At 43.2% G+C, this 23,198-nt stretch overlaps 1 protein-coding gene across 1 annotated transcript; it reads right to left on the bottom strand.

Moving 5' to 3' along the window:
* Positions 1 to 441: 441 nt before the first annotated feature.
* On the bottom strand, positions 442 to 22,698 carry ALAS2 (5'-aminolevulinate synthase 2). Its single transcript, XM_002762916.3, has 11 exons — positions 22,659 to 22,698; positions 17,244 to 17,439; positions 16,471 to 16,593; positions 15,513 to 15,623; positions 12,479 to 12,701; positions 11,441 to 11,625; positions 8,646 to 8,825; positions 6,543 to 6,707; positions 5,714 to 5,982; positions 4,485 to 4,647; positions 442 to 732 (listed from the first exon to the last, which is right to left on the bottom strand). The coding sequence occupies exons 2-11, from the start codon at positions 17,422 to 17,424 to the stop codon at positions 569 to 571; spliced, it is 1,764 nt and encodes a 587-aa protein (XP_002762962.2). The 5' UTR covers positions 17,425 to 17,439; positions 22,659 to 22,698; the 3' UTR covers positions 442 to 568.
* Positions 22,699 to 23,198: the final 500 nt, after the last annotated feature.

Raw genomic sequence — 23,198 nt, forward strand, 5'->3', positions numbered from 1 at the left:
TCTGTGAGATGCTGTGGGAGGGAGAAAGGATAATAGATTGAGGAAGACTTCCATATTCCCTTCTGGAAAATACTTCCTTGGTTTGGGGGAACCTCTCCTTTCTAGGGAATTTGGTTAGGGCTGCCTTATCTCCTGGCTTCAGGGGCTACCTTGGGCCCAGAATTCTAGGGCCCAGATTACTAGTGAAGAGTCAATCTCCGGATTTTTATTGAAACCATTGGGGAAGAGCCATTTCAAGTAAATCTGCCAGGTATCCTGGCTCTGCAACTCACTGTGTAGTTTTTGGACATTTCTTCCCTCTTTCGCATTCTGTTTCCCTGTTGGTAAAATGGAATGGTCAGACCAACAAGTGACTTATGCTTTCCTCATAGATCCACCACTTGTCTGAGGGAGTCAGGTATAGTGCAGTTGTCTGTTTCCTGCCCAATAAAAGGCTCCACGTGCTGCGCGGTTTGTGCTTTATTTTTAGGCTCAATTCAGCTAGAGGCACACAACAAAGCAGAGGACAGGAAGAGGCCCAGACCCAAGTGAAGCGCAGGTGGGGTCTGGATCCTAGGCAGCTGGCTTCTCAGGCATAGGTGGTGACATATTGGGGCCCCATGTTCCCAAAGTAGGAACGTTCCCACTCGCTCATGAGCTCGAAGTGTACAGGACGGTGACAGAAATTGCAGGCAGCCACAGACACATCCTGGAGGGGCAGCCCCACCTCAGTCCAAGCCAGCAGCAGCTTCTCTGAAGGTGGTAGGGGGAGGGGAGGGAAAGAATTGGTTAGACTAGATCTTTCAAGTCTGTCACAGTACAGATGAGCCAAGATATTGATCCCCTCAACCCTTCAAGGTGCCTCAGGATCAGAAGTAGCCTACTGTTTGCTCCAGTGTGTGCCATGAATATTACCATTTGTATCTGAGTGCTCGGATATATATTAGAAAAGATTGGGAAGCTCTCCTTTGACATACTCCCTAAGTATAGGATGTGCTGTGGCCCAAGAATGACTGCGTGGGAACTCCAAGCCCTATGAGGAAAATGACAGTGACAGTAACCCTATTGTGTCATTGGTGCTGTGACCAGGAAACCTGGGATAGGGAATCCACCTGGGGGTGTGAGAACCCAGAGAGAGGAACCTGACCTAGCTGGAGGAAGTATGTTCCAGGGCTCTGTTCTTGGCCTTTTCTGTGTTCATGCCCTTGTTGATCTTTGCTAGTCACATGAGTTTGAAGACCATCTATATGCTGATGGTTCAGAAATTTTAATCTCCAGCCCACACCTCTCTACTGATTTCCAAACTTATTTATCCAATGGCTTTTCTCCATCTCCACCTATATGTCTAGTATGCATCTCTAACTTATGAGTACAGCTGAGCTACTCATGTCCCTGCCCTCCACCAAGCTATTCTACTTTTCACTTTTCCCATCTCAGTGGATGACAATTCCAGTTGCTCAGTCCAAAAATTTCAGCGCTGTCCTTTATTTTTCTCTTTCTCTCTTACCCTATATCCCATCTATCAGCAAAGACCATTGGTTCCACCTTCAAAAGCTGACCACTTCTTATTACCTTCATTATGATCAAGTCTGAGCCACCATCATCTCTCACCTGGGATATTACTGCAGCCCACTCTTGGGTCTCCCTGCTTCTAGTCTTGCTTCCTTTTAGTGTATTCTCTACATAGAAGTTGGAGCAATTCTGTTAAGACCTGAGTCAGATATATCAGCCCTGTGCTCATATTCTTTCAAGGGCTCTCAGAGTAAAAGCCGAAATCCTTCAGATGGCCTACCATACCCTATACAATCTTGTCCCACATTGCCTCTATATATTCAATTTTTCTGTCTCCGACTTGCTTACACCACTCCAGCCACACCTGTCTTCTTACTGTCCCTCAAATATAAAAGGAATACTCCTGTGTCTTCCCTGCCTCAGGCTGTTCCCTCTTCCTGGGATGCCATTCCCTTAGATCTGCCTCACTAACTCCACCTCCTTCAAAGCTGCTCAAGTGTCACCTCAGCGTCCTCTACCCTTGCCACTCTAATACTACAACCCTTCTCTGAACTCGCCCCCGTCCCTTTATCCCATTCTCCTTATCCTGCTTTATTTTTTCCTAAAGCACTTAGAACTAATGTGCTACTTAATTTGCTTATTTTTAGTAATGGTTTTTGACTATCCCCTTCCGCTAGAATGTAAGCGCCAGAGGGTAGGAATTTTGTGTCTGATTTGTTTACTGCACCCCCAGTGCCTAGAACAGTGTCTAGCACACAGTTGGTACTCAATATATATTTGTTGAAAGAACGCCTAAGTTAAGTCTAGAAGATGAAGGAAAGTAAGCCAGAGGAAAGTGCGAGGGAGGGCATTCCAATCAAAAGCAGCATGAGCCAAGTCCCAGAAGTAAGAGAGCAGAGAAAAATGACAAGTCATTCAGGGTAGCTGGAAAAATCAAATGCATGTGGGGAGGAGGTGAGGGCATAGAGATCACCATGTGGAAGACGTTGAATGCCATGCCGAAGAGCTTCAACTCTGTCCTATAGGTCAGTGGTTTCCAAATTTTGGAGTATACATGCCTATCAGTACAAATGTTTTAGCATGTACCTCCAATCTCTGTATATTTGTTTATATGTTATATACATGTATAATTGTCAGTCTGTATATTAGAGATCAGTGTCAATGCTTGATTTCCTATTTTTAAGATTAAAAAACCCCATAAAATTATAATATATATTCTGTTCCTTCACCCTGTGGATCATCTTGTATACCTCACCTTGGAGACCACTGCTTTAGAGTCTAGAGGGAAACATAAAGGGGTTTAAGCAAGGGAGCAATATAGTCAGGTTTTTAGAAAAATCCCTCTGGTGGTCAGCCTGGAGAAAGGATTTGAGAGGAGCAAGAGAGAAGCAGGGAAATTAGGAAAAAATCATGTTGACATGGATTAAAGAAGTGGCAGGGGAGAAAAGCAAATGGATTTGAGAGATTGTAGAGAACTTTTTCAAGATTTCAGGATGGATTGGCTGTGGAATTTAGAGACTGGTAGAGACATGGTGGATGCCTCGCATATATTCTTACAAAAGCCCAGCCTAAATGGATATTCACAGAACCAAGAATACTGAGAGGTCTGTAATTGAAGTCCAGAGCAATAGAGAATGGTGAACAAAAGGCCCAGGAGTCTGGATCATCAGCTCAGAGAGGTGGTAGACCTAGTGGTTATGACCATGGAGGTAGAGACAGACGTCCTAGTTGCAACCTAGTAGCTGTGTGCCCTTGGATCAGCGACTGTATATTTTTGCGCCTCAATTTCCACATGTACAAAATGGAAATCATGAGAGCATCTCTAACTCATAAGGTTGTTGTGGGGATTAGATGAGTTAATACATGTAAAGTGTTTAGAACAGTGCTTGGCACATGGTAAGTACTTAATGTTAGCCAGCGTTATTTGATGTTTTTAAATGAATGAAGGAATGGCTCCTATGTAGCTTGTCTTCCTTGAACTCTCATGCTGCCCATGCTTCAGACAAACAGAATGATGTTCTCAATACATGCCCCCTGCTTTCCTGTCTCTAGGTCATTGCTCATGGAATTCCCTTATTCTGGAATATTCTTACAACATACTCACATGTACTTCAATATGCATCACAAAAACTTCCTTATTCACAAAGCCTCTCCAATTTCATCCTTCCCACTTTAGCCATAATGTGCCCACTCCCACTAGCTCTCAGAATACTAGAGCTCATCATACTGAACCAGTACCATCTATATCTGGCTCATCTGCTAGACCATCAAGTCTTTCATCCAACATGCCTGGAATGAGCACCTGCTCAATGTCAGGCCCTGTTCTAAAAACTGCACCCAACAGAAATCCAGCAAACTTTAGGTGAATTGACTAAACTGGCATTCTCAGGGTAAAACTCAAACTACTCAGCTCTACAAACCTTTCAATCTAGTCCTTGTCTTGTGTTGTCTTTGTAGACTCATAGATTGATACTCCCCTGCCCCACTGCATTCCTATGATCCTACATTCCAGTACCACCTGCTTATTGTTCTTGATATATACCTGGCTGCCTCTCACTCCCCTCACCTTTCTTCCTGCTCTTCCCTCTGCTAGGAATACTTCTTCCATGCCCTCTTTCTTTTAATATCACTCACTTTGCAAAAATCAGCTCATGTGTCACCTCTCCTAGGAAGCCTGTCTCGTATCCCTCACACTGAGTCAGGCCCCTCCTCTCTGCTCCAACAACTCTCATGCACTGCCTTTGTGGAGCTTTGATGTCATTGTGGAGCTTTGATCTTTTAATGTCATTGTTTGTGTCCACTATGGTATCCCCAACCAAACTGAAGACCTACAATTCTAGGGGCTGTTTCTCATTTACTTATGATGCTGGTATAGGTGCTGGCACACATTAGATGTTCCAGAAATATTTTATAAACTAATGGCTTCTGTCCTCTCAGCTTCTCTTTCAGATCCTGGGGCTGAGGGGAGCGAGGTACCCATGTTGAGAACTTACCCACAAAATCTTCCATCATCTGAGGGCTGTGGTGGGGGGAGGGTGCCAGGCGCAGGAGCTCCTCACCCCGGGGGACAGTTGGGTAGTTGATGGCCTGCACATAGATGCCGTGCTTGGAGAGCAGGAGATCACAGAGCTTGCTGTTGAGTGCTGCATCACCCACCTGGACCCAGGAGAAAGACCTATCAGTACCTGTCACCCTGGCTCCACCATCACTAGCTCCATGAAGTAGGTGGAGGGAACTAGATCAGGGAACATCACTGAATTTTGGAACAGATTTTTCTTTTTCACTAAGGACTTAGTGGCAGCTCCAGAATTTCTATGGAGGAGGAGCTCAGAGCTAGCAATTGGGTTTGAAAAGGATGGAGCGGAGGTGGTACCAGGAACCCTGTTTGGAAGCTGTTTGCAGAGCAAGCACACTGATTCTACTTAGCTAATATGTTAGTTTGGGACGGTTCTGGGTGAGAAGATAACCCTACCATGCCAATTCTGGGGTGCTGTCACTAAGTTAATTCATAAAATAAGTGTTTAAAGGAAATACTAGGTTAGCCTAAAGAGCAGTGTCTATTTCTCATCCACAAAATTGTCACAAATAAATGTCCTTTCCCTGCCCTGCCTTGCTGACTCACGCAAATATATGTCATTTAAGAAAGAAGTAACAGTTCATTTTTAAAGGCAGTAAACGCTCATAGTTGAAGATCCAAAGTAGCAGCTAGTCCCATGGCTTTTGATTTTATTTTTCTGTCCTCAATTCTCAATAAGAAGTACATTTTTACACCGGGACCATAAACACACACATACCTGGATATATGCACATATACAAAATGAAAACAAATTTTTCAGAAATTGATACCCTTACTATGTGTGATGTACTCCAACATTTTCTATTCTATTCTTTTTTTTTAAACTAATGATAGCCCACTAAGCTGATTTTGTGAACCATTGTCTTGATCCAGTTTGAAAAACTCTGAATTAGAGGCCATGAACACTCACTGTTGTTAGGGTTAGGGTAATCTAATAAGCATGAGGTAATGGCTGATGCAAGGAAAAGACGGGTTAATCCAGAGTGGCTGGTAATTTTTCAAAAAGGGAAACAAAGCTGGCAATAAGGGGAATGGTTAGCAGGAAAGCAAATAATTGAAGACAGGAACGAATGTAAGTTTGTTGGGAGTGGAGAGGCTCCCAGAAGAAATAAGTGGAGAGGGCAATGGGCAGGGTGGGACTCTCACCCGGATGGGGATGATGTGGCTGGGGCAGGGGATGACAGGAAGGCCCCTGTCCATTAGTAGCTGGCGCATGTGCTTGACATTGCGCTGGTGGGCTCTCCTCAGGGCTTGGCCCTCCTCTCCCTTGAGGAGTCGCACAGATTCTAGAGCTCCAGAGAGCACCATGGGGGGCAGAGAAGTGGTAAAGATGAAGCCTGCTGCATAGGAGCGCACCATGTCCACCAAGTCACGGGTGCTGGCGATGTAGCCACCCACACAGCCAAAGGCTTTGCCTGGATAAGGAAAGGAAGAAGATAAACACAGATCCCATAATCAGTCCCCAGAGGAACAGGATCATATGCCAGATAACATAAGCCTGTGTACCCAGAAGTTGGGCCTCCAGGCTCTCTTCCCAGGCCTCTGCTCATCTGTCCATGACAAGGCAGTCAGAGCTGATAATTCTGCTGCTTGGAGATAGGACTTTCAAGTCTTGCCATATGCAGTGACTAGATAGGCAGGAGCTGGGTGGGGACCTTTAGCTGGATAGGGTCAGCAGTGAAGCTAAGATGAAGCTTGGGGCTAGGGTGGGGGAGGAGTTTAGAAAAATAGCTCTTCACATTCTCAAGTTGAATCTAGCTATTTGGCCTAGCTCAAGGTCTTTTTAAAAACTCTCCCAGACTTTCTCATCAACTCTGCAGTGGGACGTGAGTGGAGAGAGGGAGTCTAGGAGGCAGCAACCTGGGGCTCTTAATTCTGTCCAAACAAGCCCTAGAGCTTTGGGGAGGAGGGAGAAAGAATTTTGTAGGGGCCTCCTCCCTGGAGAGTATATAAGAAGGCCAAAGCATTCACTTACCAAGAGTTCCAGAGATGATGTCAATCTTGTGCATAATTCCATCACGTTCCCCAATCCCAGCACCCCGGGACCCATACAGTCCTACAGCATGGACCTCATCCACGAAGGTCAGGGCCCCATACTGGTGGGACACATCACACAACTCCTCTAGCGGACAGATGGCACCTGAGCAAAGCCAAAGGATAGAGGTAGGACATCATAACCCTTCTTCAGCTCCATCTCTAGTGTGTAATTTCCCATCCATGCCTTTGGGTTGGAAAAGGATGTTGTAGAGAGGAAAGAGGATGTGCACCTTCATTTAGAACTATTAACCTCTGTGTATGGATCCATTGCCCATATTCCATCCCTACCTTCTCTCTCTCTCTCTCTCTCTCTCTCTCTCTCCCCCTCTCTGTGTGCATGTACACACGCGCTGGTGCGTACATGTTTGTGTGTTCTTCAGCTTGGGATCAAGGCTTGATTCTTTCTATTTTTACTTCATTCTGACAATGTCTGTTTTCCTGTTTCTGCCATGTTCAGTCTCTCTCTGCCTCGCTTGTTTGTTCGTTTGTTTTTCCTGCAAGTCTGTGTGTATCCCTCTGTACTCCCTGGAAACAGGGAGTTGTAATACAGAAGAAATATCTTCAGGTGGAAATAGGGGTTCCAGGCCAGAATTTAGAAATGTGAGCAATTGGTGGGACAATCTGAGGGGAGTCAACTACAGGAGGCGGAACCTGAGACAAATGACAGTGTGATGATTCAAGCATCATTTCAGTAGGAGAGATTCAGCCCAAGGATCAAATGTTTAGGCAGAGTTTGTACCCCAAAAATAGGTAAATAAAGAACTATTCATTCACAAATGCAATGAGGTAGAATGGTAGCAACATAGTTTCCACTAGAGGAATGTATTTGAATAGTCTCAGTGGTAGAAATATACAAAAGGGATAGGATAGTTTTACTTTATTGCTAGTGTTAGAAATGTGGGAGTGGGCACAGTAGTAAGTTCCTTACATATATTAACTCATTTAATTTGCATACCTATTTAATTATTATCACTTACATTTTGCAAATAAGCAACTGAGAACTGAGACACAGAGCAATTAAGAAGCTTGCCCAAACTAGTAAATGGTCAGGCTAGGATTTAAACATGGATAGTTTGGTTTTAGAGCCTGTGTGTATAAGCATTACATGGCACTTACGATAGCTGAATCAGGGAATACTATGGACTTTTTTTGTTTCAGTAGGAAAAGTGACAAACTGAAATGAGTTGACATCCTCTTCCCTTAAATAATTCCATAAAGGGATGCCTAAAACACATGATTTCTATACAACAGGGCCAGCAATAGAAAGCTTTGTGCATTGTTTCAATTGAGCGAAGAAAGGAGGTAGGAGTGTGAAGATCATTTATTTCTACTAAAGCATAATAACTAGAATGGTTTCCATCATCTCTAATTCTTACCACCAGATATTTTGCCTTTGGGAAAACTGAGGCTTAGACAATTAAAGAGTTACCCATGGTCATAGCCAGTAATTGTCAAAGGTGGGATTTGAACCCAGGTCTCTCTGACTTTAAAACCTGTTTTGACTTGAATGCTTCATACTGGACCTTGAAAAAAGTCCTAGGCAATGGTTTGTGAAACTTCCTTCATAGAAACCTAACACTGGGATGACTGATTCACATATTATTTCTAATAAGAGAAATGTTGCTTGAGGAATTGGAGTTATGTGTTAGGGTGCAAATACTCACTTTAGCACCAATTTGCTGAGCCGCTCAAGATGAATTGGATGCCAACTCTGAACTTTAGTTTCTTTACCTATAAGGTGAATGTAATAGCTGCCTCCATTTTTTGTCATTTACTAGCTGTGTGACCTTGGACAGATGACTCTTATGTCTCAGTTTCCTTATGTAAAAAATCAAAATAATAACAACACCTATCTCATAGAATTGTTGAGAAAATTAAGTGAATTAATACATGTAAAATACTAATAATTTTGCTTGGTACATAATAAACACTATAGCTGTTAGAAGTTATAATGTTATCATCGTCATCATCATCATCATCATCATCCTCATGGTTTTTGTGAGACCAACACTAGTAAACATACACTCACACATATACATACCATCCATGGAGTGGACAGTCTCAAAGGCCACAATTTTGGGTGTCTCAGGGTTGGACTTCTCTAGAAGTTTCTTTAGGTGGTCAGGGTCATTGTGCCTGAAGACAAACTTGGCTGCTCCACTGTTACGGATACCTTGGATCATGGAAGCATGGTTGCCTGCATCTGAGTAAATCTCGCACCCTGAGGAAGCAGAATAACCCTTAAGCTTCTGTCCCAGTACTCCCACTTCAACCTTCAGGTCTGACCTGGGACAGAAAAGGACCAACCCTTTCTTCCCTCTGAAGACCTTGCTTTGCTTCCTCCTTTTCTGGGAACCTTTGTGACACTTCTTTCTCCCGAGAAAGGACTTCCCTGTTCCCAAATTCTGACCCCTACATCCTTCTCTCCAGTCATTTGTAACCCTGGTCTAGCCTCTGACTGCCTTGGGCTGGAAGAACATTTAATTTCCCAAGAAACTTCAGAGTTTTTTGAGGACAGAACCTATTTTCCTTCTCCCCAGCATATAAGATCAAGACTTGGAAAAGGGATTACCCCAGGGAATGCTTGCTGACTTGGACTGATACTAGATTCTTCCTAGTCTAGATGAAATTCCATCTGTTCCAGGTGGCATCCATCTGCTTGTGGTTACAGGGATGGATATTTATCAGGCTTTTACTGTTGGAATCATAAGCTCATGGCATGTCAGAGCTGGAAGGCCTGTTAGTGATCATGGAATCCGTCCCCTTTACTATACAAGTGAGAAAACTAAGGTCCAGAAAGACTTGAAGAATGCAGGGCTTTTTACTGGGTAATTCTGTTGGGGCAGGTGGGCATGTGAAATTGGTAGAGGGAGTTGATTCCTGGATCCTCCCCACCCCTGCCACCAACTGCACTGCCATCAAGGAACTGTGGCCTTTTTATAAGAGGGATAACCTCCACTTGAGAAAATAAATTATGGCTTTCTGGAGAACATGGCTTAAAAGACAAGCAGACTGGAAGTTGCATGGCACTCTGCTTCTGGTGCCCAGTATAAGAGTAAGTACATAGTAGATGCTAAGTAAACATTTCTTGAATGAATGGATGAATAAACTGATGACTGATTTATAAGTAAGTGAATGAGTATATGAATGAATGTATTACTGAATGAAAGAGAGGAGGAGTGCAAAAAGGTGAGGCTGAAGAGATACACAGAAACCAGATTATTGAGAACTTTAGAAGCTGTGATAAGAAATCTGGATTTGGTCCTGGGGGAATGAGGATCCACCAAAGGGTTTTGATGGGGGGTGGTGGGTGAGAAAGATAGTTTTGCATTAAAAAAATTCTGACTGTTGTGAAGAATAGATTATATGAGGGCAAAGGTAAAATTTTCTTTGAAAAATGCTGTTGGGTGAGGCTAGGATGCTGGCAGTAGAGATGTAAAGAAGTTGAATTCTAATGGTTGAGGAGAGGATGGATTAAAAAATCTTAAAGATGTTGAGTTTAGTTGGGGCTTATCAGTGAACTCAAAAAAAGTTTCTGAGAAGTGGTGGTGATATTTTTTGCTGTGGTGAAGAATCAACAGGAGATGAAGAAGCAGATAGTAAGGGTGGAGACTTCTCTCAAGTAGTTTGCCTGTTTTAGGGAGGGAAGAGAAAAAGCTGTAGCTAGAGAATGATGAGGGGTTCCGGCAATTTTTTTTAAATAAGACGCAAGAGACTCGAAAACATGTTTAAAGAGTGGGAGAGGCTGAAGATACAGGAGAGGGCGAGAGAGCTAATAGGTCAAGATTCCTAAGGAGGTAGAAAGGAATGGGACACAGGGCAACAGTGGAAGGATTAGTCACAAGAAAAATAATACTTCTTCCACTATGACAGAAGAGGAGTGAGGATGAGAAGAGGACACATGGAGATGCTTATGAGTTTGTAGGTGCTTTGTGGCGAGGAGTCAAGAACGTTGCTGTCTGGTATATTCTATTTTGAATGTAGTAGAGGATGAAGTCATCTGCTGAGGGAAGAGGGGAGGATGGGGTACGGGAAGGCTGAGGATAATGGTTGTTTGGTAAAACTGCCCCAGAAACTTGGAGAACTGACCAGGGAAATGGGATTGCCAGAGAGCATGGAAAACCCAGTAGAGGTTAAGACTATGAAATTTTACTGACTCCTGTCTGAGTAACTGTATGGGCCTAGAATTGATATAGTGAAGATGGAGAGTTGTATTCATTCTGGATTGGGCCATGGTGGAAGGACAGCAAGGCATATGAGGTAAGGACAATAGTGACTAGAGAGTAGGAGCCTGGGAGTATGGGAACCAGTGTACAAGTGAAGGAATTGGCTTTAGGCAGAAGGAGAGATTTGCCTTTCATTGTAAAAGGAAAGAAAGAGGCAAGGGTGGATGAAAAATTAGGTAAGTGTGTAGGTTTGGTGGCAATAAATAAATGTTCTCTGTCAGGAGGCTTCTGTTTTTATTGTGAAGTAAGATGTGAGGCTATTTACTAAGTGTGAAGGAAGAGGTAGCCAGAGGTTTTACAACAGGAGAAAAAGTTTAAAAAAGCTCCTGTGGAGACATAAAATAACTATTTATATGTATCAAGAGTCCAGTTGAGTTGGGAGGTGATGAATTTACAGTGTTTCCCTTCTGTGAGGTTGGGTAATGTTCCCCAGTAATGTTCCTCCCTAGGTGCAGAAGGGAAGAAAGTTGTGGATATGCAAGGTAGATAAGAAGGAAAAACAATAGGACTGAAAGAACTCCAAATACAGGGAAGGAGTGATGGAACCAGTGAAACTGGATGCTGTATTGCTGGATATCAGACCTGAGCAAAGCTCAGGCCTCAGGCTTACCTGGCAGGATCTTGGCCAAGGTGAAGAGAGTAGAGTCATTGGCCACAAAGCAAGAAGAGAAGAGCAGGGCTGAGTCCTTCTGGTGCAGCTCAGCCAGCTCCTGTTCAAGCTCCACATGAAACTTACTGGTGCCTGAGATGTTGCGGGTACCACCAGCTCCAGCACCATGACGCTGCAGGGTCTCCCTGGCCAGGAGAAAACAGGAGAAAAGGAGAAGAAAAAACTCTTGTCAGGCATTGAGGAATTGGGTGGGTTTCCCTTGCTTGATGGGAGTCAATGTTGAGTTAGTGATCCTATATAAACTGTGTCCTATGAGACAAAGTAGAGGGAAGAATGGAGAGGATAGGGAGACATGCTTTCCTTCTAGAACTTGAGGTACTTAGGGAGAAAGGGAGAAGCTAGGTTGTGCTTGAGTAGTTTGGCAGACCTAGAGGAGGTCACACTCCATCTCTGGCAATACGAATTATGCAGCTAGATTAAAAACTCAGGCAGGCCGGGTGCAGTGGCTCAAGCCTGTAATCCCAGCACTTTGAGAGGCTGAGACGGGTGGATCACGAGGTCAACAGATTGAGACCATCTTGGTCAACATGGTGAAACCCCGTCTCTACTAAAAATTACAAAAAATTAGCTGGGCACGGTGGCGCGTGCCTGTAATCCCAGCTACTCAGGAGGCTGAGGCAGGAGAATTGCCTGAACCCAGGGCGCGGAGGTTGCGGTGAGCCGAGATCGCGCCATTGCACTCCAGCCTGGGTAACAAGAGTGAAACTCCGTCTCAAAAAAAAAACCTCAGGCAGAGTGGCTTTGCTTGGTCTCCCATCCTTCCCCTCCATAGCACTGGACACCCAAGAGTTTGGGAAACATGGTGTGTTGACTGACTCCATTCATATCTAAGGAATAGATATGCAGGAGGACCTTGGATGAAATAAAGTGGTGGTAGAACCCAGGTTTCCACTGCCAGCTCTGCCTTTTTTTTTTTTTTCCATGTGTGGTTTTTCATCTCCTCTGGCCGCTGCTGATCGCTGAGAACCTACTACTTACTGTGTGGCTTGCAAGACCTGAGGGTGTCGGCTCATGCCCAGGTAATCATTACTGCACCAGACAGACACATCCTTTGAGGCCACAGATGCCTCAGAGAAATGTTGGGCAAAGGGATATGCATCAGCCCAGCGGTTCACAGTCTTGAACACACGGTAGGTGTGATCTTGTTTCTTCTCCGTGATCTTGTCCCTGAAAAACTGGTCATAACTGAAGACATAGTTTCCTGCAGGAGCAGATATGAGGATGAAAAGAATTCATTTTAAGTCTGTTCCTGGCTAGTATTATTTTACCCACGTTGCTGATTTTGAGTGTTCCAACTCTTTTTCCACATATTCATTTATTTGCTCAGTTATTGACTTATTGGACCACATTAACTCTCCACTACTTCATTCAGCCATCCTTTTGCTTACTCATTCACTCATTCACTCAGTAGTTCATTCACACATTCACGTAGACTTTCTCATGACCTTATCTGTCTTCCCGGGTTGGTGTGGCAGCTTCCTTACTAGAATCACTACGTTCAGTCTTAGTGGAAGGAATATCAACAGATCTTGTTTCTAGCAATCTCTTTGCCACTTCCTAACTACGTGACCTTGAACAAGTCAAGAATCTTCTTTCTTACTTTAAATTTCTTTATGTGTAGAATGAGGCTAATAATACTTTCCTTGGAGAGTTGTGAGCATCTGACAACCAACAACATGTAATATATGCAAACTAATAAATGGCACATGGTAATAGTAGTATTATTACTGCTATAGTATTAATAGTCATAATAATACTAATAAAAATAGCCAATATTCAATTACATTATTATAGCTAACATTTAATTAATGCCTAATACATGTAAGACTCTTTCCCAGGAACTTTATAAATATTTAATTTATTCCTCACAACACCACTACATGGACAGTTCTATTAGTATCTCCATTTTACAGATGAGGGAACTGGGGCATTAAGTGTTGGGTAACTTGACCAGGGTCATGCAGCAAGCAAGTGTTCATTAAGTAAGTAACTTAGAGCCTACTTCTTTAACCATTACCACTAAAAATGAGGTAACTTTATTTCTAGGAGAAACTGAAATAACGTTTGCCAAAGGGCTTGTTAAACCATAGAACTCTTTACATGAGACAGAAATCACCTTGCAGACAGCAATTTATGTGGCTGCTGGAGGTACAAATTGGTAACATCCTTGCTGCAGAGATGTTTGGAAATATGTGTCAAAAGTTTTTAAAATGCACATACTGACATATCTAAAGAAATATTTGCAGCATACTTAACAAATGATTAATATTCAGAATTTATTGTCTAAACTCTGAAGAATTACCATTAAAAATTTCAACCCAGCAGAAAAATGGGCATAGAATATGAACAGACAATTCAATAATTGTAGAAAAAAGATTCTTAATTAGGGAAAATAAAACTGGGAAAACAAAATTTCACCTATCAATTGATAAAGATTTAAAAGTTTGATAATATCAAGTGCCTGTAAGGGTATGAGACTATGGATACCCTCCCTGATTAACTGATACAGCCATGTTGGAGGGCTAATTGACAATATTTATTAATATAAAAAATGTACACACCCTTACATACCAAGAATTTCCACCTCTGCATGTCTGTCTTGGAGAAACACTTGCCTGTGTGCACAAGGAGGTACATTCAAGATGTTTGCTGCACCACTGTTTGTAATAGAAAAAATTGGGGCTGGGCGCGGTGGCTCACGCCTGTAATCCCAGCACTTTGGGAGGCCGAGGCGGGTGGATCACGAGGTCAAGAGATTGAGACCATCCTGGTCAACATGGTGAAACCCCGTCTCTACTAAAAATGCAAAAAATTGGCTGGGCACGGCGGCGCGTGCCTGTAGTCCCAGCTACTCGGGAGGCTGAGGCAGGAGAATTGCCTGAACCCAGGAGGCGGAGGTTGTGGTGAGCCGAGATTGCGCCATTGCACTCCAGCCTGGGTAACAAGTGCGAAACTCCATCTCAAAAAAAAAAAGAAAAGAAAAGAAAAAAAAGAAAAAATTGGAAGCAACCAAACAGAGGAGTAGCCAAATCTCTAGTATATCTATACTACAAAATATTTGGAAGCATTGAAACGTAAGGTAGATACATATGTGTTAAAGTGGAAGCATCTCCAAGGTATATTGTTGAGTGAAAAAAAAGGCACAGAGCAAAATATATAGCAAGATATTATTAGGTAAAAATAAAAACTGACAAAAGTAATACTATGCATTTTCTTGGAGTACATTTGTATGTATGTAAAACCAACATACAATCTAAACTGAAAGAATACAAAAAATTGGAAACAACAACCCAAATTATAGGTGCTTGATTAACTGAATGATATTGCATCCATTCTATACTCATGACATATTGTCAAGTGAACAAAACAGCATAACAAACTCCATGTAAAATAAGATCACACTTCTAACAAAAGCATGAGTGTGGTGAAGAGAGCAGAGGGTGTGTGTGTGTGTGTGTGTGTGTGTGTGTGTGTAGCCATAGAAAAATATCTGGGAGAAAATATAACAAAACCTTAATGGTGGATGGTGGAACTCTGCATGACTTAAATTTTCTTCCTTATACTTTCCTGTATATGTTGAAAAATATTTTACCATGAATCATATTCCTTTTATATTAGAAAATAATGCATATGCCATTATGAAAATGCATATACACATGTACAAGAATTGGGAAAAGGTGCTCTACAAAGGGTGAGAGTTTTTAAGGGTAGCATGGAGTAAAAATAATGGGAGTAAGCCTAATATTTAATGAAGCCTCATTAGAAACACTTCTATAAATGTAATTTTATTTTCTTCTCATGGTAACCTACTGAGATAGGTATTAAATTCCACTGAAGGAAAGTGTCTTACTTGCCAAAACGCCTAGATCCAGCAAGTGCCAGCATTAAAATTTAAACTCAAATTTCCTTTGGTTCCAAAGCCCTTCTGTGGTGTTTCCCCTACTATGACAGAAGCCCTTTTAGAATACCTTCCCTATTCTGATCCCCTTTATTTCCACCTCAGCAAACTCACCAGGCATATTGTTTTGAATCAGGTGTGTGACTTTCCCATAGATCTGCTCCTGCTCCTGGGGACCAGAAAATGGCTTCCTTAGGCTGGCTGAGACCAGGGAGCTGGGCAGATCTGAGATGGAATGTGAGATTGAGTCATTGACCATGAAGAGAATGGGGGAAAAAGAAAGCATGTATTGTCCTCTTTAAGCTCAATGCAACATGTGAAAACTCAAGTTTATAAGGTACGGACTCCTTCTGCAGCGAGAAGAAATCTTCTGCAAGGTGAGCTTCTATATATCTCCCCGAATGGAGACCATTACATTGTTAGGAAACCTTCCATAAGGTGAATCATACTTCTCCCCACTAGGATTTTCCCTTGGGTAAGTAACTGGGACAGCCACCCTTGATCCTGCACTTAGAAAGTAGATGCAGGACAGTGCACATTACTCTTCTTTTCTAAACATCATTAAATTTCAATTTTGAAGTTTTTGTCTTTAATGATATCCCAAAGGGGCCTATGAAAGATGTCAAGAGTGTAGACATCTTTCAAGTGTGATTATCTTTGGTGGTCTGCACTAACTAAGTTAATCCGAGGATCTGCACCCTGGTTAAAGGAAGTACCTACTCCCAGCTCTTTCTCTTTCATGCAAATCCATATTCTCATAGAGTGGTCTGAAATGTGGGACCCCAGCCTGTTGGGATCAATTTATCCACCTGAAAAAGGAGTCAGAATTCTAGAGGGCTCATCTTAGAATAATGACTAAAAATTTCAGGAGCCTGTACATGTGCGTGTGTCAAGAACGGTGTGCTTCAGCATACAGTCTAAACTGTTGCCTACCGTGGCTCCCCTGGAAAGACTGGACTTCTCATCATGGGATGTGTACTGGCTGCTTTTGTATCATCCTAGCTCAGGACAGTGATGCAGTGGGTTCAAGCAATAGGAGGAAAGGTTGCATAAGGTGGAACTTGACTCCAACCTGTCTTGAAAACCTTCACATCCTCCTGGACTTCTGGGGCTGCCTTCTGCACAATCTTGCTCTTTCCATCCTGGAGTTCCGACAGCATGAAGGGACAGTGGCCCTTGGCCCAAGATGGAGAATCTATGTAGAGGGAAGAGAGTAACTGGGGTGCATTTCTAGTCATAAGTTCAGCTCAACAGTGATTACTGAGATCTAATGTACCCCCAAAGACCTATCTCAGGCTATTGTAGAGACACAGAGATAGATGACTCTGGTCCCCTTGGGGGACCTCCTAAGCTGGTGGGAATAGCACACTCTGAAGACATATTGTGAACAGTGCTGGGATACAGGGGCTATGGAAATCCGGAAGAGGAAGGGGATATGAGCCAGAAATGGAATTAGACAGTTTGGAGGTCTAAGCAGGCTTTGCAGAGGAGATGATGGCCAAGCTTAGTGTCAAATGAGAAGTATGAGATTCTCCAGTACAGGGTCTAGGAGAGGGTAATCTGACAGGAGCAAAGGTACCAAACTCTTGATACAATGGTTGATTTAGGCAATTTTAAGTAGTTTCAGCATGTCTGGAGTATAGTGTGTGAGGGACATGAGAGTGAGACACTTTCTAGAGAACCTGGCAGAAGACAGATCCTGGGTATATTTTGGGACCAGTTAATTGTGTCTTGACACTTTTCCCATGACCCCTCCTGATTTTTAGGCAAAGATGGCCAGTATGACTTGGGACTTTTACCCCAGGACCCTAACATTCTCCCCTTTTGCTAGCAGCCTTTTCTTACCTCCTCCAGCCTTTGTTGCTTTAAGGTGGATTTGAGAACAGTTTGGTCCTTGGGTGGCCAGGATGGGACAGCGTCCAATACCAAACAGGAACTGGTGAGCCTTAACCACCTTTCCTAGGAGGCTTGTAGGGCCCCAGGCAAGCACTGGGCAGCACTGTAGCAGCATAGCTGCAGTCACCATCTTGAACCCGAAGTTCTGCAGAAGACATGGAAAAGATGAGATTCCATCATTTGATCCTCGTTTTTAGCTTCCCATCCAAAACTTCCTGCCCTCCTCAGAGATTCTCTTGTTGCCCCTCCAGGGAAAGAACTTTTTTCCCCAATGTTAACATGTACCAATAGGACATCAGAGAGGAAGAAATAGGAGACTGACTACTAAGCAAAGGGGTGAAGGAAAGAGTTCTAACTGGAGGTCAGAAAGCCTGGATTCTGACTCGCACTCTGGCACTGACCACCTCTGTGATGATGAGGATCACTGAAATGTGTTTTTGGGTGGCAGGATAAGAACTGCCAATCCACTAACCCTTTGATCAATACTTAAAACCAAGAATCTTTCCCCAACTCCCCACCCCCAGCTGTCCCTCCCCTATTTCTCCCCAACAGACCCCAGTGTGTAGTGCTCCCCTCCCTGTGTCCATGTGTTCTCATTGTTCAACACCCGCCTATGAGAACATGCAGTGTTTGATTTTCAGATATAGGTGAAGGGGAGGAAAGCAGCAAATCACACTGCCATGTGTGTACCTATGCAACAATCTTGCATGTTCTTCACGTGTACCCCAAAACCTAAAATGCAATAAAAAATAAATAAATAAAAATAAAAGGGAAAACAATATTAAAAAAAAAAGAATCTTTCTAAGAATGTTGGTCTTAGCCAAGTGAAGATTCAAGCCTGTTAATGCAAACATATGTCATTGGGCAGAGCTCCTGGGGCTTGGCCCAGGGTATTTCCTGAGCAGGATCAGCCAGAGAGGGAGAAGGAGCTTGAGGTCATATGTATCAGGTTATAGAAATTCAGGGAACAGGAAGGAAGGGTACACCCTAGGCCCTATAGACTATGTGCCACCAGTCTGATATTTTGCTGCCTTTGAATTTGCTGCTGGCTCTTGGATAAACACAGATATAAGAAGAGGTGAAAGCAAGTCCCAAGGGGGCTGGAAGACAAGATACAAAGACATAGTCTATGGGTTAGTGGAAAAGCCAGAGGCCAAGACAGAGGAGAGAAAGGGGGCAGAGAGATCAGAAAAGAAGAAAGCAAATGACACATAGGCACTCAATAAATATTTGTTGAATTTTGGGGTAAATTGATGAATGAACGGAGTCTGAAATTGGGGAAGGAGAAGGGACGACTAGGAGAAAAGCCAGAAGAAAAGAAAATTTAGGAAAGATGAAAGGAGGAAAGTAGAGAGAACAAAGATGTGGTGGTGTTGGTGGTAGAGTTAGAAGAACAGACATTGAGGGAGAAAAAGAGATCAAAGGTAGAGGGAAAAGGAACAGGGTAGGGATGAGAACAGAGATTGAGTTGAGAGAAAGAGAAAATGAACAAAGAAAAAGGGGGTGGGGACAGTGCACACAGGGATAAAGGCAGAGGCTGACAGACCGAGGGACACGAAAGGGACATGAGGAGAGATCAGTGAGTCTAGAGGTTTATACAAAGATTTATAAAAGTGAGAGCAGGAGAGGAGAGAATCCAGCAGGTGTGGAGAGTCAGCCAGACACGAAGATAAAAAAATGCTGCCATAAATTGCGAAAAGGTAAGCGAGTTTGGGAAAGAGGATCATGGCTCTAATTGAGGGAGATGAGAGAGAGACTGAGGGACAGAGAGAAGAGAGTAAAGAAAATGACAAGATCAAAGGATAGAGACAGAAGTGACTATGGTAGGGGGTGGGGATGAGGGTTAAGGGTTGAGAGCTGAGAGTCACCAAGAGAAAGATAGCTAGAGAGAGGAAGAAGGAGAAACATGTAAAGAAAAAGGGTAAATTGGAAAGAGAGTCAAAAAATGAGACAAGATAAGAGACAGTACAATGGGAAAGACCTGGGAGAATGTGGGAAGACTAAAGCCTTGACACTGTGAAGAAAGTTACTGAGTAGAATCTCCTAGCACCCTCAGCCTTATGTTAGGTACAGGTCAGCTCATGGCCCTGTCCTCATATGGCAACCTCCTTCATCTCCCTCCCTTCCTGATCTCATGGAACAAGAACCCTCCCCCTACCTTACAAAGCAATCTCTTTTTCTTGTTCCATCCCAGAGCAGTCTCTCCCCCTCTCATAGGCTGTCACAGCAGCTTGGGTTCGTATGTGGGGCCAAGGTATGTGGGCCCTGAAACTGGAACAGACTGAAGGATTGTTGGAGGGACTAAATGAAACAACCCAAGTGAAGCCTTTAGGGTAGTGTTTGGCACATGGTAAATCTTCAATAAATGTTAGCTTTTCTTATTAAAATTCCAGGTCTCCAGTTTCATTGTTGGATGTTCTTATATAAATCACTTCCCCTCTCTGAGTCTGGGCTTTCATCAGCTGTCAAATGTGAGGTCATTATGCCCACTTCGCATGGTAGGTGAGGAGTTGGATCCAGTGCCTACCTCATATCTAAAGCTATGCATTTCCCTTACCCTGCCTGCTTGTGAAAGCTAAAGCACTTGGGTCTGAGCCTGCAGACCACAGATAAAGCTGCTAGAGTTTATCACCACTGGGGTCTGACCACTCCCCAAGCCAAGACCAGGGTGTGGGAGAGAAGAGGAGCCCCTTCCTGGAATCACGTCTGAGCATCTGGCTAGAGCTGGCCCTGGCTATTGGTGGTGAGAAGTGCATGGCCCAGGAAGAGGCAGGCAAGGCAGATGACGAGGCTCCAGGCTCCTATAAACTCTTTCCCCCAATGTTAATATTGGCAACAATGATACCAACAACATTGGGGTGTATAGTGGGAAGGAAAGTCCCCAGTATTGGAGGCAAAGTTCAGTTTTGCCTTGGGATGGTGGAGAAGACCTATGTCCTGTATATAAAATCAGGAGAAATTAAAAATACTCGTCATTACTAAGAGGCTTTTGGCCATGATATGCTCAGGGTTCTGGGAAAATATAGACCACTTCTTGGAATTTGTTGAATTCTCAAGTTCTTTCAAGCTCCTGTTCTCATTTCTCACGTTCTGTTACTCCTTTCCTGAAATTTCCTCTGCCTCATTCTGCCTGGCCATCATTATACCCATGACCTCGTAGTCTAGCTACCATGGGCTCTGTTTCTATTCCATCTCATTACCTACCAAGAGGCTAGAGTGAGTAAAATTGAATCAAGGAAGCATTTTAGTCAATTTAGGGTATAAGAAGCATATGCTCTGGTGCCAAACTACTTGGGTTTGAATCCTGGCTCCACCACTCACTAACTTTGGGACCTTAGAAAAGTCACTTCCCTACTATATCTCTTATATCTGGAGAATATTGGTAACAAGAACAATCCGCATCACAAGAATGTTGTGAAGATTTATTAAGATAATCCTTATAAAATATTTAGCAGATTACCTATCCCAGAGTAAACAGTGAAAAAGTATTAGCTATTATTTTTAATTGATAGACTTTATTGTTTTTATTTTCTCCATTTTCCCTGCAGAAAAAATGAAGGTACAGCTAAGGGAAGTCCCGTTAAGAATACACCAGGCTGGGTCTGGGAAGCTAGAGACTGATTCTTGTCCCAATCCTGTCACAGTTTATTGTGTGAACTTGGGCTCTGCAATTCCCCTCTCTGGGCTTCGGTTTCTCCACTAATATTGGACTAGATAATTTCATAGATCCTAACTAGTTCTGGTCGTCAAACACTCACAGAGCCCTCTGTACCAGGTCCTGTTCTCATGTCAACTCTGCGATGATAGGGAAACTGAAGCCCAAAAAGATTAAGTAACCTGTCTAGATCAGAAAGCTAGTAAATAGGAGAAGCAGGATTTGAACCTAGACAATCTGGTTCCAGAGATTCTGAACCACAATGGATCTGTGATTCATATATTACTGCCCTTTTTTCTTCACTGAGAGCCTGACTATAGACATTTATCTCCTCTGCTGCACTAATATAGGCCTCTTTCCGGGTCATATGCCATTTGTCACCAATGCCTTAATCAAAGAAACAGATCTGTAACTAAAGTGGAATTTCAGATACTGTTGAATATTCATTTACTCTATCATTTAATAATTGACGTACCTAATGTGTGGTAATGCTTACCAGGCATCTTCTTAAAATAATACTTTTAACCAAGAGATGACGATGAAATTTCAGACCAAGTAACAGATCATTACTCAAAGGTTTTCCCTATGCCTTTAAAATCCTCTCTCATGTCGGCACCCAATCTGTAGTCCCACAGGTTAAAAGGGCCAACCACAACTCTACCCCAGCAGAGAGCCAGAAAATGCTCATTGCAGCATTCCCTGTCTCTCCCACCCCTGTCCCCTCCTTTTGTGGCCTTTTTCTGCTTTGCAAAAATCAGTTAGGTCTGGAGGGGAAGTGGTACGTTCTCTTCAGGAGTTAGAAATATCAGGCCTTACTTCTGTTCCTAGTACCTCTTTCCCACCACTGAAGAATCATACAGAATTTTAGATACCTGGAATTGGAGAATCAGAAATTCTTGGAAACAGGAAAATTTAGAAGATCACAAAATCAAAACTAGAAAGGGTGGTGGAAACTATAGGCCAAGCCTTTTTTTCAGAGGGTGAATGACTTGCCTAGGGTCTCACAGTGAATTAGGGTGAGAATAGAAATCTGCTTATTTTCTGTATAGTGGCAATACGTTCCTCTTCTACTTTTTTTTTTTTTACTTATTTCTGCTCATTATTCATCTCTCAATTCCCCCAAGTCTCTCCTTACCCAACTCATCATTCCCATCACCCCAGTATCTCCTTAGTTTCCCTCCCTAGCTCTGCCCTTCACCCCTAGGCTCTGGGCCCTGACCCTCTACTATCAGTCCAGCAGGAAGAGGGAGTCAAAGGGAGGGAGGAAGGAGAATTGCAGGAAGAAATGTTAAGCCATTGTTCTTGATAGAGAGGAAGAGAGAGACAGAAACACAGGGACTGAAAGATACAGAGCTGAGGAAAGAGACAAAAAAGGGGGAGAGAAAGAAATTTATAGAAAAGGATACAGTTAGAACTCAGAGGAGGGAAAAATGAGAGAAAGCAAGCGTGTCAGAGAAGGATGAAATGAAATGAATGATCTCGAAAACTAACAAAGGAAAGTAAACAAAGGGAAAAAGAGAGAAGAAAGCTGAAAATGAGGAAAGACAGGAAGAGATATGGGAGAAAAAGAAGAAAATGACAGAGACAGATTCTAAGAAACAAACAAAGGGAAAAGTCAGATCTACTCAGACCAGAGAGTCAGTGTGGACAGTCCTGAGAGACCAACTGGCAGACAAGAGAGAGGCAACCAGGGTGAAAGCAGCTCTTACCTGTTGCCCTGCACTGAGGACGAACGAACGACGGGTGGGTACTGTGGGTTAGGACCTGGCATTTATCCCTTCTCCTCCTGCTCAGCCCCACCCATCCTGCCTTTTGCTGGCCTGGCCTTGCATTGGCCCCAAAGGTATCTCAGTCCCTTCCTTGCTAGAGATAAAACCCAAAGTATCCCCTCCCTCCAGTCTACCCCCTCCCCCAGCTCTGGCTATTCCCTATTTCCTTCTCTCTCTAGAACAGTAAAATTAGCTCATTTGGGCTTTGGAATCAGACCATCCACATAGAGCTAGGGTATCTTGAGCAAAACCTCCTCTCTGACTATAGATCTTAAAAGGAGGGCAATAAAACCCAGAAGTGACTGTAGCACAAGTTGGGAGGGCTCTGCAGTCAGACCTGGAGTACGGTGTTAAGTTTATGAGCTCTAACAGTCAGCTTCCACAGACTAGATTCCCCAGTTGTTGTAACAATTTGGTAATATCCTGTACAGAAAACACTTAGTACAATGGCTGGTCCAAATAAATAACAGTTACTGTTCA

The sequence above is a fragment of the Callithrix jacchus genome, chromosome X (genome assembly GCF_049354715.1).
Source record: "Callithrix jacchus isolate 240 chromosome X, calJac240_pri, whole genome shotgun sequence".
In the NCBI taxonomy this organism is placed as follows: Eukaryota; Metazoa; Chordata; class Mammalia; order Primates; family Cebidae; genus Callithrix; species Callithrix jacchus.

What these genes read in the sequence shown, in the direction of transcription:
- ALAS2 (XM_002762916.3), bottom strand. Translation starts at nt 17,424, where the DNA reads ATGGTGACTGCAGCTATGCTGCTACAGTGCTGCCCAGTGCTTGCCTGG. An exon ending in CAGGTCTTGCAAGCCACACA is followed by an intron (nt 11,626 to 12,478) that starts GTAAGTAGTAGG and finishes TCTCCTGGCCAG; the next exon opens with GGAGACCCTGCAGCGTCATG. An exon ending in CTTGGCCAAGATCCTGCCAG is followed by an intron (nt 8,826 to 11,440) that starts GTAAGCCTGAGG and finishes CTGCTTCCTCAG; the next exon opens with GGTGCGAGATTTACTCAGAT.